We start from the raw sequence: 15,726 nt of genomic DNA, 5'->3' as shown, positions 1-15,726 counted from the left end.
ATCCCCTGGAACTAGAGTTATGGATCGTTGTGAACCACCATGTGAGTGATGGGGATTGAACCCAGGTTCTTTGCAAGAGCAGCAAGTGCTCTTAACCCCTAACCTCTTCAGCTCCTCAGAAGTACCTTTTAAAAGCAAGCTAGAACAGAAATATTAAAAGTGGGATCTGAGGGGATTTAGCTCAGTGGTAGAGCGCTTGCCTAGCAAGTGCAAGGCCCTGGGTTCGGTCCTCAGTTCCAACAAAAAAAAAAAAAAAAGTGGGATCTGAGTAATTTAGGCAAGCAGTGCAATAGCATAAATACTCTTAACTACAGTAGTGATCATATTAGTTGCTTTTCTATTGATGTAATAAAACACCATGACCAAGGCAATTTATAAAGAAAGAGTTTATTTGGGTTTATGCTTCCAGAGAGTTAGAGTCCAGGTGGCAGACATGGTGGCTGGAGCCGAAGCTGATGGCTCACATCATTTTTTAAAATTATTTTTTATAGCCAGGTGGTGGTGGTGGCGCAGGCCTTTAATCCCAGCACTCGGGAGGCAGAGCCAGGTGGAACTCTGTGAGTTTGAGGCCAGCCTGGTCTACAGAGCGAGATCCAGGATAGGCTCTAAAGCTACACAGAGAAACCCTGTCTCGAAAAACAAAAAAACAAACAAATTTTTTTAAAAAAATTTTATTTTATGTATATGAGTGTTTTGCCTCCATTTATGCATGTACACCACATGCTGCCTGGTGCCCTTTGAAATCAGAAGGTGGTGTTGGATTCCCTGGGATGGTAGTTATGGATGTTTGTAAACCATCATGTGGATGTTGGGAATTGAAGTAAGTCTTCTCCAAGAGCAACAAGTGCTCTTAACCACTGAACTATCTCTCTAGCCCCAGGGCACACATCTTGAACTATAAACACAAAGCAGAGCAAATTGGGAATTGTCTTAAGTGTTTCTATTGCTGCAAGGAAACACCATGACCAAAAAGCAAGTTGGGGGGAAAATGGGTTATTCAGCTTATACTTCCACATTAATGTTCATCACCAAAGAAAATCAGGACAGGAACTCAAGCAGGGCAGGAATCTAGAGGCAGGAGCTGATGCAGAGGCCATGGAGGATGCTGCTTACTGACTTGCTTCACATGGCTTGCTCAGCCTGCTGTCTTACAGAACCCAGGACCACCAGCCCAGGGATGACACCATCCACAATGGGCTGAGCCCTCCCCCATTTGTTGTGGAATAATCTTTTTGTACACTGTGAAAATGTGTCTTTGCCAAGGCGCCTTCTGATTGTTTAATAAAGAGCCAAATGGCCAATAGCAGGACTTCCAGGCACAGAGAGGACTCTGGGAAGAAGAGAATCAGAGAAGCCACCTGAACATAAAATGAGTCAGACACACAGAATGGGACAGAGGTAAAAGCCACATGGTAGAACACAGATTAATAAAAACATGGGCTAATGTAAGTTATAAGAGCTAGTTAGGAACAAGCCTAAGCTATAGGCTGAGCTTTCACAATAAGTCTCTGTATCATTATTTGGCAGCTGGCTGGCGGGACAGAGAAAGACTCATTATACCCATTGATCACTAAGAAAATGCCTTAAAGCTGGATCTTATGGAGCGATTTTTCAGTTGAGGCTCCTTCGTCTCTCATGACTCTAGTTTATGTCACATTGATATAAAACCAGCCAGTACAGGAATGATGTAAATCTTTGGTCCCATGACATACTTTCTCTAGCAAGTCTACAATTCCTAAGCTGCCCAAATACCACCTGGGGATCAAGTATTCACTGCCTGAGACTGGAGGGACCTTTCATCAAATCACCACAGCAAGCTGGGACTAAATGGCTTTCCTGACCCTCAGTTTCCTTTCATCAAAAACTCTGCCTCCCAGATCTACTGCTCCCATATCCTCCTTGTTGGGAGAAATTTGATCACACTGTGAACCCCGAGTGTGTATTTGCGTTGATGAAATAAAATTAAACCTTGGGTTGTAGCTGAAGTTTACCTGGTTCTGCCTGGCCCATGGTCAGGACAAATCTCTCCCACTCCCGTCCCCCAAGTAAACACACAGAGACTTATACTACTTACAAACTGTATGGCCATGGCAGGCTGCTTGCTATCTGTTCTTATATCTTAAATTAACCCATTTCTATAAATCTATACCTTGCCACGTGGCTTACCGGTATCTTACATCATGCTTCTCCTCATGGCGGCTGGCAGCATCTCCCTGTCTCAGCCTTCCATCTCCCAGCATTCTCCTCCTCCTTGTCCCACCTACACTATCCTTCTTGCCTGGCTACTGGCCAATCAGCATTTTATTTATCAATCAATCATAGCAACATACATTTACAGCATACAGGACATCCCACAACATTGGGTTAGGAGGCTGAGTTAGCAACTAGTTGACAGACAGTAATCAGAGCATCAGAGGGCATCTGGGAGAGATAGAGAAACACAGGAAATAATAGGGAGAAATTTGTAGTGGCAAAGCTTTCTCTGGTTTGGCAGAGCAGAAGCACGGTCTTTTGGAGCAGCAAGGAGAGAGGGTTAGCTAGTTAGTCGCTGCTCAGCCTCTCTGAGTTGGCAGGTTTTTACCCCAGCCTTTGGATCTCAAGTCCTATTTATAAATAGAATGATAGAGATTTAGTTAAGGCTACCTTTAGCAGCATCCACAGGGCCAGTCCCTGTGGGAACGGAATTCCTGACAGACCGGTAACTACGGAGTCGCAATTGCCACTGTGCTGAAGTTAAAATAACCTCCTCACCTCTTACCAGAATCCACAAGCACTCTTCCAAATTAGGAGTGGTCTTCTGTCCTCTCCCGCAGCTTATATGCAGTTGATCAGTTCATGTTTTGCATAACTATCCTGATTCTGATCACTTTTCTGCCTCTAGTGTTTAAGACACTAGTCATAGGTTCCACTTTCTGCCCTCCTCTTTTATTTTTTTTAAGATTTATTTATTTATTTATTATGTATACAGAAGAGGGTGCCGGATCTCATTACAGATGGTTGTGAGCCACCATGTGGTTGCCGGGAATTGAACTCAGGACCTCTGGAAGAACAGCCAGTGCTCTTAACCTCTGAGCCATCTCTCCAGCCCTCTGCCCTCCTCTTTTTTTGAGACACATTTAAATTCTGTTTTCCAGGCTGCCCTCTAACCTCTGGGCTCAAGTGATCCTTTTGCCTCAGCCTCCCAAGTTGTTCAAACTGCGAGATGATGCATATGGTCCGTTTTCCTATTCACACTATTTCCAAGCAACCCGTGTAACCACCTGTCACATCAGTGTAGAGGGCTCTCAAGGCTAAAGATCTGGCAGAGGGTTACTCAGTGGTTTCTGGCAGGGTTGACCTGGCTGAGGTCCCACTCCAGTGCACCAACCAACCCTGTGGATTCCGCGGGAAAACCGGCCAGGGCCACTCCAGGTGAAACCCGCGTTGCTCGGCCTCCAGCCGCTGGGAGGCGCTGTGGGGAATCAGCCACTTCCTTCCGCCTGCTCCTTCCTTCCGCGCCCGGCGCCAGCACATCCTGTTTTCGTTGGCCGCGCTCTGATGGTGGTCACTGCCGGACCTCTGGCCACTTCGTAGGGCCGGTCCTCACTCGGCAGCGTGAGGGCTTGGTGCCCCCCTCCTTTGTCCTCTTGACAAGCCTGCGCATCGTTCCTCAGGGCGCAGAACTTCTGGCGGCCGGCAGCATGGGCCGGGAGTCTCGGTGAGTCCGCGGGCGACCGGCTTCTTGGGCTCCGAGGGGAGCGGCTGGCGGTGGCGGCGCGGCGGGTGTGGGGTGGCCCCACGTGTGGTCGCTGAGGAGCCGGTCGCCGCGGCTGCGAGCTTGCGCTGCGGCGCGCAGGGCCGCAGAGATTCCCCTGTACTTGCAACAGCCGGGTCGAGCCCCGAACTGGGGTAGCCTTCCGCAGCTCAGCCCGTCCTCTCCCCCCACCCCCCACCCCGAGCCTGCAGCTTCGTCACCTCCGTCAGCCCTGACCCCGGCTCACTCCCTATCGCTTCGCCTTTGCGACGTTGCTTACGCCCACTCTAGTTTACTTTTGTGCGCGCGTGGTCTTCCTAAGTCATTTAAAAGCGTGTGGGCAGACGTCTTTACGGCACCTGCAGTATGTGTGCGGCTGACTTACTGGGTTGTAGTAAACACTTGTTTCATGGACTTTGCAGATAGATTCCGTATTACTTTGTTACCTGCTGCTTGTCTTTTTGAAACCGTTCACATGCGCGCCTTATTATAACTATATAATTATACGGTGTCTTCAAAACTTTAGGATGTTGATAACAAGTTGAAGACCTTGAGTTATTATTATCTTGCAACTATGTAGCCGGTGTGAAAGATACTATGGTTCTGTGTCTAGGGAGAATGGGAGTTTGCATTGCTTTTAATGCTAATAGCACTCACTTTACTGGGTTATAACTTAGCTTCAGGAACATGAGCAAAGTGTGAGTGGAACATCTTGAAAGTTTGTAGATAGAAAAGCCTGTAGTTTCATCCGGATAAAAGGAAAGGCTATACCCCCTTGACTACAGTCAGTTCTTGTGACTGACTATCTTTTAAGTTTCCCAAAGGCATTGTTCTTCATCTGGCTCCTTAGACCAGAGATCTGGAAGCAATATTTGACTCCTCCTCTCCCAACTGCTCACTTCATTTTTTTTTTTTGACAGGGTTTCTCTGTGTAGCTTTGAGCCTTTCCTGGATCTCGCTCTGTAGACCAGGCTGGCCTCAAACTCACAGAGATCCGCCTGCCTCTGCCTCCCGAGTGCTGGGATTAAAGCCCGCCTGGCCTAACTGCTCACTTCTAGTTAGATTCTGCACTATTTCCCCGTTCCTGGTCTCTGACTTAATTAAGGCCCTTAATGTTCATTGCCCAGACTGTTTCAAATTGTTTCCTCCCTGAATTGCCTTTCTTGATCTTGCCGTTACAATTATTATATTTGTATTGCTGGAACCAATAGTTTGAAGGGTGACACTTCAAAAATAACGATAAGAACCTGCCATTTTTTGCCTTAGTTTCCATTGGATCCTATTACTTTAAAGATGAAATTCAAACTCTTTAGACCTTTCTCAGGAAGGTCCACTTCACCCATTTTACCGTCACACTGTTCTCTTTATGCTGTGCTTGGCTGATGTTCTTGGTTTGTTCAGGGAACAGTGAAAGACTCAGAGGTGAGAAAGAGCAGGATATTTGAGAAACAGCCTCAAAGCTCAGTTTTTTTTTTTTCTTTTCTTTTGTTTGTTTTTTCGAGACGGGGTTTCTCTGTGTAGCTTTGCGCCTTTCCTGTAACTCTGTAGCCCAGGCTGGCCTCGAACTCACAGAGATCCGTCTTGCTCTGCCCCCCCCCCCCCCCCCCCCCAGTGCTGGGATTAAAGGTGTGTGCCACCGCCGCTCAGCTAAAGCTCAGTTTTTGTCCTTATGGAGCATTCATGAAGGATTGAAGAGAGGAAGAAGGAGGTACAGAAAGTGAATGGATTGTTGATTCCTATAAACAGCAACTCTGTGGTGGTGGTGAGGAAGGCTGCTGTGAATTGATCTCAGGGCCTCACACATACTAAGCGTGGACCACTCAGCCTGCGCCCCCAGCACAGACTCAGTTTTCTGCTTATTCTAGTCAGATGTGAAGACATCCAGTGCTTCTCTTGTGCCCTCAACTTGACATTTAATTCATCATTAAATCGAGTCAGTGCTAGGCTAGTGTCTTGTTTTTTGTTTTCCTTGCAGATCTTGATATTTCTCAACACTTATACTTTCTCTTCTGACCTAACCTGTCACTGTCTCTTAACCTGGATGGTTGCTTTAGTTTCTTAATTTTTTTTTTCCTAGACACAGTTTCTCCGTGTAATCTTGGCTGTCCTGGAGCTCGATCTATAGACAAAGCTGGTCTCAAATTTACCGACATCTGCCTGCCTCTGCCTTCCAAGCAGCACTGGGTTTAAAGGTGTGCATTACCACCACCTGGCTTAAACTTTTTTTTTTTTTTTTTTTAACATTTCTTAGTTACTTACGTGCATTGGTGTTCTGCCTGCATGTATGTCTGTATGAATATGTCAGATCCCCTGGGACTGGAGACAGTTGTAAGCTTACCATGTGGGAACTGGGAATTGAATCCCGGGTCCTTTGTAAGAGTGGCCAGTGCTCTTAACTGCTGAGCCATCTCTCCAGCCCCGGTTGCTTTAGTTTCATATTTTCCTCCTACTGTTCTCTCCTTTGTTTAATTTGTTCTTTGCTTAGCAACAAAATAATGCTTTCATTTTTTAACACACACACACACACACACACACACACACACACACACACGAGATCTCTTAGTCAAGGCTGGCTTTGAACTGCTGGTCTGCCTGCCTTCACCTCTTGAGTGCTGGCGTTACATGCCTGGCCCTGAGTGATACTTTAAAACAGTCATGAGGTTGTGTTTAAGAACCTTTCAGTAGCCTTTTCTGTTTCTTTTTATTATTATTATTATTATTATTATTATTATTATTATTATTATTATTAATTTTTATGTGTATTGGTGTTTTGCCTGCATGTGTGTCTGTGTGAGTACTAGATCCCCTGGAATTGGAGATGTGAGCTGCCATGTGGGTGTTGGAAATTGAACCCGGGTCTGGAAGAGCAGGCAGTGCTCTTAACCACTGAGCCATCTCTCCAGCCCCAGCCTTTTCTGTTTTTATTGTCTATTTTCTTGTAAGAAAATGTATTCATGGAGCTGGAGAGATGGCTCAGTGGTTGAAAGCACCTGCTGTTCTTTCAGAGGACCTGGATTCAATTTCTAGCATCCACGTGGCTCACAGCTGTCTGTAACTCCAGTTCTAGGGGATCTGATACCCTTTTCTGGTTGCATAGGTACCTGCACACATGAGATGCACATACATATACTCAGGCATATGCATATATGCATAAATAAAGTAATTAAAAGTTTGCAGTTAGAGGTGGGAGTCTGCTGGAAGTGAGTGATGTGTCCTTAGCCTTAGTAGCCGGCACTGCAGGGGTCTGCCACCATGTGTGGCCTAGTAGCTTTTCATCTTCCTCAGAGTAAAAGATGTAGTCAGTGTAAGAGCCCTGAAGCTCTCCATGTTTGACTGCTTTGTTATGTCTCTGATCTTGTCCCATGGCACTCTCTTGAGGCTTTTCTTTTCTTTCCTCTTCTCTTTGGGACAAAGTCTCACTGTGTAGTCCTGGCTGGCCTGTAACTAACTCTGCTAGCTTCTGCCTCCTGAATGCTGGGATTAAGTTGTGTGCTACTACACCTGGTGTGCTCTCTTTAACTTGTTTAACTGTATTCCTTGCTGCTATCCCTCCATGTGCCAGTTCAGATCCCTTCCCATGAGTTTACTCTTGTGCTGTTTGCCTGGAAGGTCTCCCCTGTATGTCCACATGGTTCTTGCTTTTATTTTCTTCATGGGTCTCTAAAAATGTCACTTTATTAATGGGCTTTGCTAGTTGTCTGATATAAAATGTCAAACTTCCCATTTGCTCTTTTTTTCTGAGCTGGTTGTCTCCTGCCCAGTACTTGACCCACTGTGCATTTCTTCATTTGCCTACGAGCTCTTCCTTTACCAGATATAAGCTGTCCTCTGGGAGCATAGCCTCTGCTTTTGACTGCTGAGCCATCACGCCAGTCCTTTTTTTTTGGTTTTTCAAGACAGGGTTTCTCTGTGTAGCTTTGTGCCTGTCCTGGAACTCACTCTGTAGCCCAGGCTGCCCTCAAACTCACAGAGATCCGCCTGGCTCTGCCTCCCGAGTGCTGGGATTAAAGGCATGCACCATCACCACCCAGCAACGCCAGCCCTTTTGACAGGGTTTTACTTTGTAGCCCAGGCCCCCAAACCCTGACCTCAAACCCATGGGGATCCTCATGCCTCAGCCTCCCAAGTACTGTGCATGAATCACCATATGTGGCATCCTTTCCAGTCTTCCCCTGTACATGTACTGTAGCGATAGTTCATTTTCTCCTTCTAATTAAATATGCGTTTAAATTGCTGAGTCGTCCCCCCCCCCCCACACACACACATAGAAATAAAATACAAGCTGCTTGCTAAGCTTTATCTTTGATTTGGTACTATTCTAGCCACTACCGCAAACGATCGGCATCGCGAGGACGTTCTGGAAGTCGGTCTAGGAGTCGCTCACCCTCTGACAAAAGAAGTAAACGTGGAGATGACAGACGTTCTAGGAGTAGAGAGAGAGATAGAAGGAGAGAGAGGTCTCGGAGTAGGGACAAAAGAAGATCACGGTCAAGGGACAGGAAGCGCCTGAGGTAAGACATTCATCTCTGAAGAACCAGTCATCTTGGGGCCTTACTAGATAAATTGGGCCTCTCCAAAGGTGTTCTGGTTTGGAATTTAGTGGCCCATTTATGGGCTTCCTACTTCCCCATTGTTTGATTAGACAGAGGCTTTGTCTTAAGCAATATTTTTAAGCTTAGAAATTTAGATTGTATTTTCTGAAATCCAGAGAGAACCCTTGAAGTCCCCGAGAAAGACAGAAATGAGTTAATGTTTTGTTTATGGAGGTTTTTATTTGATTCTGCTGGAGAGGCTGACCATTGTGTTGAGAGACCAGTGGAAAAAAACAGGAAGAGCCCTCTTTGCCGTTTGTTTTAAGCTACTTTAATGGCTGTTCTTAGATTTAAACTGAAAAAAACATTCGTGACCTTTTATTTTACATTTACTTACGTATTTATTGAGTGAAATGCCTTTAAAAACAGTTTTCCTTACCCACTCATTTTTTTCCTTACTGAACCAGGAAAGCAAGACATAGTTAGACTATAACTAGCTCTGTAGACCAGGCTGGCCTAGAACTCACAGAGATCTGTCTGCCTCTGCCCTCCCCAGTGCTGGGGGTAAAGGGTGCATGCCACCATGACCTGCATGTTGATGTGACAAGATAGGTTGGAAGGTGAGAATACTTTGGTATTAATACCTGGTATTCTAGACAGATGGAGCATTTTGACTAGTTCAGTTTCGTATTCAGTGTCCACGGACAGTTTCCCACAGTTCAGTCAAGTATGTGTTAAGTGAATTGATTGTTTAACATTTTGATCTTTGAGTTTTGTTTTGTTTTGTTTTTTGAGACAGGGTTTCTCTGTGTAGCTTTGGAACCTGTCCTAGAACTCGCTCTGTAGACCAGGCTGGCCTCGAACTCACAGAGATCCGCCTGCCTCTGCCCCTGAGTGCTGGAATAAAAGGTGTGTCCCATCACCACCCGGCGATTTTAAGTTTTTATATGAAAATAAAATTGTAAGATTTTTAGATCAAGGGTTTTGAGGGCTGGGCATAGTTGTATGCACCTTTAATCTGAGCACTAGGGAGTCAGAGGCAGGTGGATCTCTTGTGTTCCAAGCCCAGTGAGACTCAAAAAAAAAAAAAAAAAAAAAAATTGAGAGTATATAGTGTTTTCCATGTTTTCTAGAGGACGGAAGTGGGATGGGGGTGTATGCCCTTTGTCATGTAACTAGTGGCTCACAGGGAAAAATATTGCCTCCTAATCTTCAGATTATGGTCTTGTAGCTCAGGTTCTTTGAATCTCCTTACTTGGGTTCCCCCACGTCTGGGATTAGGGTCTTGCACATCTCAGGGAGTGCTCCAGTGCTGCTCTGCAGCCCCAGGCGTGGGCTGTCTGTGAGAATTGGCTTTGGTGCTATAGGTGGTAGATTTAAAGTATTTATTGTTACAGCTTGTTATGTTTGTTAGCAGACATTGTTATGGAACATGTATAGTCAACGCTTCCATTCATCTTCGTAAGAACTGGCTTTACTTGTGTCCAGTTTAGCTGAATTGGTAGCTAATTAAAAATGCTATCTACTGGTGAAATTATTAAGGCCACTCCAAGTAGTTAAAAAGGAGGTTTATTTTGTGGCGTAACTTACAAGTGAAGGGATAGGTAACAGGGTCTGGGAAAGGTGTAGTGAAGTCCGGCGGTGTTCTCTGGAGAACTCTGCTCAGTCTAGCTCCAGCGTCCAGGGTCCAGGAACCAAGAGAGCCAGCGCATCCTGATCTCGGGTCTTCAGGGTCCTCAGAATCCTCTCGGCCCCACCTTGTAGGTGTGACAGTTAATGAAGCCTCAGTGGGGGTTGGAACTTCCAGATCAAAGCTGGAATGGCTACCCACTACAGCTACCTCTAATAATGATCCTAATTTTAAGAAACTTTTTATTGCGGGACAGTCATAATCTGGAATAATAACTCCCTTTGGCCACAAAATAAATGAACTCTCCCTTTTAGGCGTTCCAGAAGTAGAGAACGAGACAGAAGCCGAGAGAGAAGAAGATCTCGGAGCCGAGACAGGAGGCGCTCAAGGAGTAGAAGCCGGGGTCGGCGATCCCGGTCCTCCAGTCCTGGCAGCAAAAGCAAGAAGGCTGAGAACAGGTAACCCTGTCATTGACCACATCTGCTGTCCAGTTCATACTCATCAGGAATTAGAGTTTGACTCTCGCTGTGAACTGTTGCCAGAACGTTTATTTATTGGATTATAGGGCTTATAATTCAGTTGGAGAATAGCAAATTGTACTGGTTTTTAAACTCTACACTGTACTCTTATTTTGTATATATTATTAATGGTCAGAACTTTTGTAACCATCTTTGGTGGGAATTCAGTGTCTTTTGTGGAGGGCAGTGATGAATATTGAAGTGGGCATGCTGTTTGCCATGCTAGGCAAGCCCTCGGTATTCAGTTATGTCAGTTTCTGTTCCTTTGAGATTGTTTTCTCAGATGGTTAAGATATTTCTTAATAATGTATGTGTACCTGTGTAGGTATGTGTTCATAAGTGTAGGTGCCAAAGGAGGCAGGAAGCCACCTGCTAGGGGTGCTGGGAATGGAACTCCTTTGCAAGAGCAGTGAGTGGACTTAACCACTGTGTCAACTCATTGCTGTTTGGAAAGTGTGGCCTTTGCTTGTGTAAGTTAAATGTGTATATTTCTTGTGGTGCTGGTAACACTCAGGTGAAATGCCTCCTGTCAGACCATATGCTTGCTCTTCCCAGTCTCCTGTCACTGTCACTGCTTCTTTCCAGCAGCCCAGAACGTGGATGTGTTGACTTTTACTTGTTTCCCCTTCCTGTTTCCTTCCGTTGTTGTTGCCTCTCCCATATTGTTTGTTTGACTTTTTAAGTTGTACTTTTATTTTACCAAGGCCAGTGTAATACTGTTGGGATTTCATGAAATAAAAAATAAACCTTAGTCCTAGTACTTGGGAGACAGAGGCAGGGGGTTCTCTCTGTTTGAGATCAGTCTGGTCTACATAAAGTTCCAGGACAATCAGGACTCTGTAGAGAGAGCCCTATCTCAACAAAAAACAAAACAAAACAAAAAAAGGAAAAGGAAAGAAAGTGAAATGGAGGACTTATAGAACACTGAATTTTGTCTCTGTGGATGTTTTGCCTGCATGTATGTCTGTACAGTGTGTGCATATCTGGTGCCCATGGATATCAGAAGAGGGTGCAGGATCCCTTAGAAAGGGAACCTCGGATGATTGTGAACCGACATATGGGTATTGGGATTCAAACCAGAGTCCTGGAAGAGCAGCTGGTGCTTTCAGCCGCTGAGCCGTCTCTCCAGCTCCTGTTTATCTCTTGACCTTGGTTATGGGAGTGTGGATATCTATCTTATAATGATTTCAAAGTAATATTCCATTCTCTCGTCCTAACTTTTTTTTTTTGTTGTTGTTTTTGTTTTTTGAGACAGGGTTTCTCTGTGTACTTTTGGTACCTGTCCTGCATCTCACTCTGTAGACCAGGCTGGCCTCGAACTCACAGAGATCTGCCTGGCTTTGCTTCCTGAGTGCTGGGATTAAAGGCATGCACCACCACTGCCTGGCCTAACTTACTTATTTATTGAGGTAGGATCTTGCTATACAGTCCTGGTTGGCCTGGTTGAAAGTATTATTTCACTTTCTTAGCGTTTTGTCTCGCTGGGTGAAGCCACTACTGACTTTTCTTTATTGTTTTACCACCTATATGTACATCTTAGCTTACTTGGTTTTTAACTTCATGTGAATGGAGTTCTATGTTCTTTGTTCAGCACTGTTTGAGATGTGTCTGTGTTGCTTCTGTTTGTAGTCAAATGTTTCTCTCCCATCCGCCAGTTTCCAAATAACCACTCAGAGGCTTAATATTACTTATAAATGCTTGGCCGATAGCTTAGGCTTGTTACTAGCTAACTCTTACACTTAAATTAAGCCATAATTCTTGTCTATGTTTAGCCACATGGTCTTGGTACCTTTTCTCAGAACGACATTCTCATCTTGCTTCTCTGTGTTTGCCTGAGACTCTCTGACTCTGCCCTTCCTCTTCCCAGAATTCTCCTAGTCTGGCTCTCACACTCAATCTCTTCCTGCCCAGCTGTTGGCCAATCACCTTTTCATTAGCCAGTGAGAGTAATACATATTCATAGTGTACAAAAAGATTGTTCCACAGCATCTGTCAGTAGTTGTTTTGTTCCCGAATAGTGTTCTGTGGGATCACTATATCAGAACTTCCCGTTCTACTGAAGTAGATGTGTGGCTAGGCTTTGAGGGCCTTGAGCTCTTTTTTCTCATTTCCTTTTTCCTAGGATGTTGGCATCAAACCCCAAACCTTGTGCTTTATAGGCAGGTGTTTTGGGCCTGAGCTAAAGCTATGGCCTATGGCTTTTTAGACAGGGTCTTGGTATGTGTACCTCAGACTGGCCCTGAATTCCTGACCTCCTCCTGCAGCCTCCTGAATGCTGGTGAGTATCCATCCCTGTGTACTACTGCCCTAGCATACCTGCATCTGAGCTTTCGTAGGAAATAGATCTGGAAGTGAAACTGCTTGGCCATCGACACAGCTCTGCTTTTAACTAGGTGATGGCAAGTTGCTTTACGGAGAGTTTGTATTTCTACCCCACCACCAGAGTGAGAAATCTCTTGCTTCACACTTTTTCCATTGTCTAAAATTGCCAGTCTTTTATGTTTCTGTAAGTTGATCAGGTAGATATTTAATAATAATCTGGTTTTTTTGTTACTTTTTTTTTTTTTTTTTTTTTTTTTGCTTTTAAGAATTGGAAAGAAGCCGGGGGTGGTGGTGGTACACGCCTTTAATTCCAGCACTCGGAAGTCAGAGGCAGGCGGATCTCTGTGAATTTGAGGCCTTCCTGGGCTACAGAATGAGTTCCAGGAAAGGTGCAAAGCTACACAGAGAAACCTTGTCTCGGGAAAAAGAAAGAAAAAAAAAGAATTGGAAAGAAGTTCATTACAGAGAGAAACTAAATACTCAAGTGTTGATTGTGGGTTAGGTAGCACATGCTTTTAATCCCCATGCTCAGGAGGCAGCGGCAGGTGGATCTGTGAGTTCAAGGCCAGCCTGATCTACAGAGTGAGTTCCAAGACAGCCAGGGCTATACAGAGAAACCTGTCTCAAAAAGCCAAAAAACAAACCACCCACCCCACAAAAAAAAGTTGATTGTGGGCTTCTCAAGAGAGAGATGCCTTATTGTGGCTTTAATGTACAACTTTCTGATTGCTATTGAGATTGGATATTTTTTGCATCTTTATTGGCCATTTGGTTTCTTTTCTGAAGTTCATGTTTATATCTTTTTTTTTAAACATTTATTTATGTGATTATACAGTATCCTGTCTGCATATGTCCCTGCATATCATAAGAGGACACCAGATCTCATTACAGGTAGTTGTGAGTCACCATGTGGTTGCTGGGAATTGAACTCATGACCTCTGGAAGAGCAGCCAGTACTCTTAACCTCTGAGCCATCTCTCCAGCCCTCATGTTCATATCTTACACAAATTTTTTATTACTATTTAATTTTTATATATACAAGTGTTTGCCTGCATGTGTGTATATGCCCCACTTGTGTGCCTTGTGCTGAGGTCAGAAGAGAGCATCAGATCCTCTGGAACTGGAGTTATACATTGTTTGGATACTGGGAACCAAACCCAGGAGCTCTGTAAGAGCAACAGGTGCTCTTGATGATACCTCAACCTTCTCTCCATCTTTTTTTTTTTTTTCCCTCATTTTCTTTTTGGATGATTTCTCTTCTAAAATTTCATTTATAGGGATTCTTTTTATTTTTTTACTCCATAATGGTACTGGTTGATATTTTTTTGTCCAAAAGGCTTGGGACCAGAAGTGTTTTCAGTTTGGGACTTCCATATTTTGTTATTTACTTATGTATAATGAAAGCTGTCTTAGGAATGATGTCCACGTCTAGCCAAAGAATTGATTTATGTTTTACGAGCATCTTGCACAGCCTGGAAGTAGGGTTTGTTGTTTGATTTTTTTTTTTTTTTTTTTTTTTTTTTTTTTTTTTTGGTTTTTCGAGACAGGGTTTCTCTGTGTAGTTTTGCGCCTTTTCTGGAACTCACTTGGTAGTCCAGGCTGGCCTCGAACTCACAGAGATCCGCCTGGCTCTGCCTCCCGAGTGCTGGGATTAAAGGCGTGCGCCACCACCGCCCGGCTGTTGTTTGATTTTGTGCTGTTGCTGGAGCTTGATCCAGTGCCATGCACAAGCTAAGCAGATGCCCTCCTACTTAGCTACACCCCATCCCTCTGAAGGTAGTTTTATGCTGTATTTTTAGTGTGTATGCACGGCTACAACCTGGTGTGTGTAGTTAGATATAAAACTTCCTACTTGAGAGGTTATGTACACAAGTTTCAGATTTTGGATTTCTGATTATGGGTTTTCAATTTGTGCTTGTGATAGACAGTGATTTTTGGAATTATAAGCCTGATTCAGGGTGTAATGGCGCACACATCTTTTTTTTTTTAATTAAAAAAATTTTTTTTTATGGTTTTTTGAGACAGGGTTTCTTTGGAGCCTGTCCTAGAACTTGCTCTGTAGACCAGGCTGGCCTCAAACTCAGGGAGATCTGCCTGCCTCTGCCTCCCGAGTGCTGGGATTAAACGTGGCATTAAAGAGTGAGATCCAGGACAGGCACCAAAAAACTACTAAAACTACACAGAGGAAACCTTGTCTTGAAAAACCAAAATCCAAACGAAAATCTGACAAAGGTAGCATAGGAAAAGAACATTATATTTCACGTAAACAAAGATTAACATACTAAATACAATTGTATATATATCTAAGTAGCATAATGAACAAATTGAGTTTATTTCAAGAAAGGAAAATTAGTTTAACATTAGAAAGTCAGTGTGATACTCTGATTTAAGGAGAAAAGTCATTATTTAATCCAGAATAAAGTCTGTCTTTCTTTCTTTCTTTCTTTCTTTCTTTCTTTCTTTCTTTCTTTCTTTCTTTCCTTCCTTCCTTCCTTCCTTCCTTCCTTCCTTCTTTCTTTCTTTTTTTCTTTCTTTCTCTTTCTTTCTTTCCTTCCTTCCTTCCTTTCTATTTTTTTTTTTTTTTTCTGAGATAGGGCTTCTCTGTGTAACCCTGGCTATCCTGGAACTTGCTATGTAGACCAGACTGGCCTCAAACTCAGAGAGATCTGCCTGCCTCTGTCTCTTAAGTGCTGGGATTAAAGGAGAGAGCCACCACTGCCCAGCCTTTTCTTTTTTTTAAATGTGGGGTGTGTGTGTTTGTTTGTGTGTGTGTGTGTTTGTGTGTTGTATATGTGCATGTGTGTCTACTTGCCTATGTGTACACATGTAAAGACCAGTACTTTGATACCTTCCTTAATGTTCCCCATCTTATTTATTTACTTTTTAAAATTTATTTATTATGTATACAGTGTTCTGCCTGCATGTATGCCTGCACACCAGAAGAGGGCACCAGATCTCATTACAGGTGATTGTGAGCCACCATGTGGTTTC

The 15,726-nt window shown here is 44.0% G+C and overlaps 1 protein-coding gene across 1 annotated transcript in view; it reads left to right on the top strand.

Moving 5' to 3' along the window:
- The first annotated feature begins 3,491 nt into the window (after window positions 1-3,491).
- The window catches only part of Ddx46 (DEAD-box helicase 46), a 54,402-nt gene continuing 42,167 nt past the window's right edge, over window positions 3,492-15,726 (top strand). Inside the window, exons 1-3 of the mRNA XM_052727660.1 lie at window positions 3,492-3,697; window positions 8,056-8,244; window positions 10,210-10,353. Of these exons, the coding sequence (XP_052583620.1) occupies window positions 3,681-3,697; window positions 8,056-8,244; window positions 10,210-10,353 (350 nt within the window). The 5' untranslated portion in view covers window positions 3,492-3,680. The remainder of the gene's footprint in view (window positions 3,698-8,055; window positions 8,245-10,209; window positions 10,354-15,726) is intronic.

Source organism: Peromyscus californicus, unplaced genomic scaffold, assembly GCF_007827085.1.
Source record: "Peromyscus californicus insignis strain IS unplaced genomic scaffold, ASM782708v3 Scaffold_8__1_contigs__length_139910024, whole genome shotgun sequence".
Taxonomy (NCBI): domain Eukaryota; kingdom Metazoa; phylum Chordata; class Mammalia; order Rodentia; family Cricetidae; genus Peromyscus; species Peromyscus californicus.
This window is presented reverse-complemented; position numbering and strand designations above follow the sequence as displayed.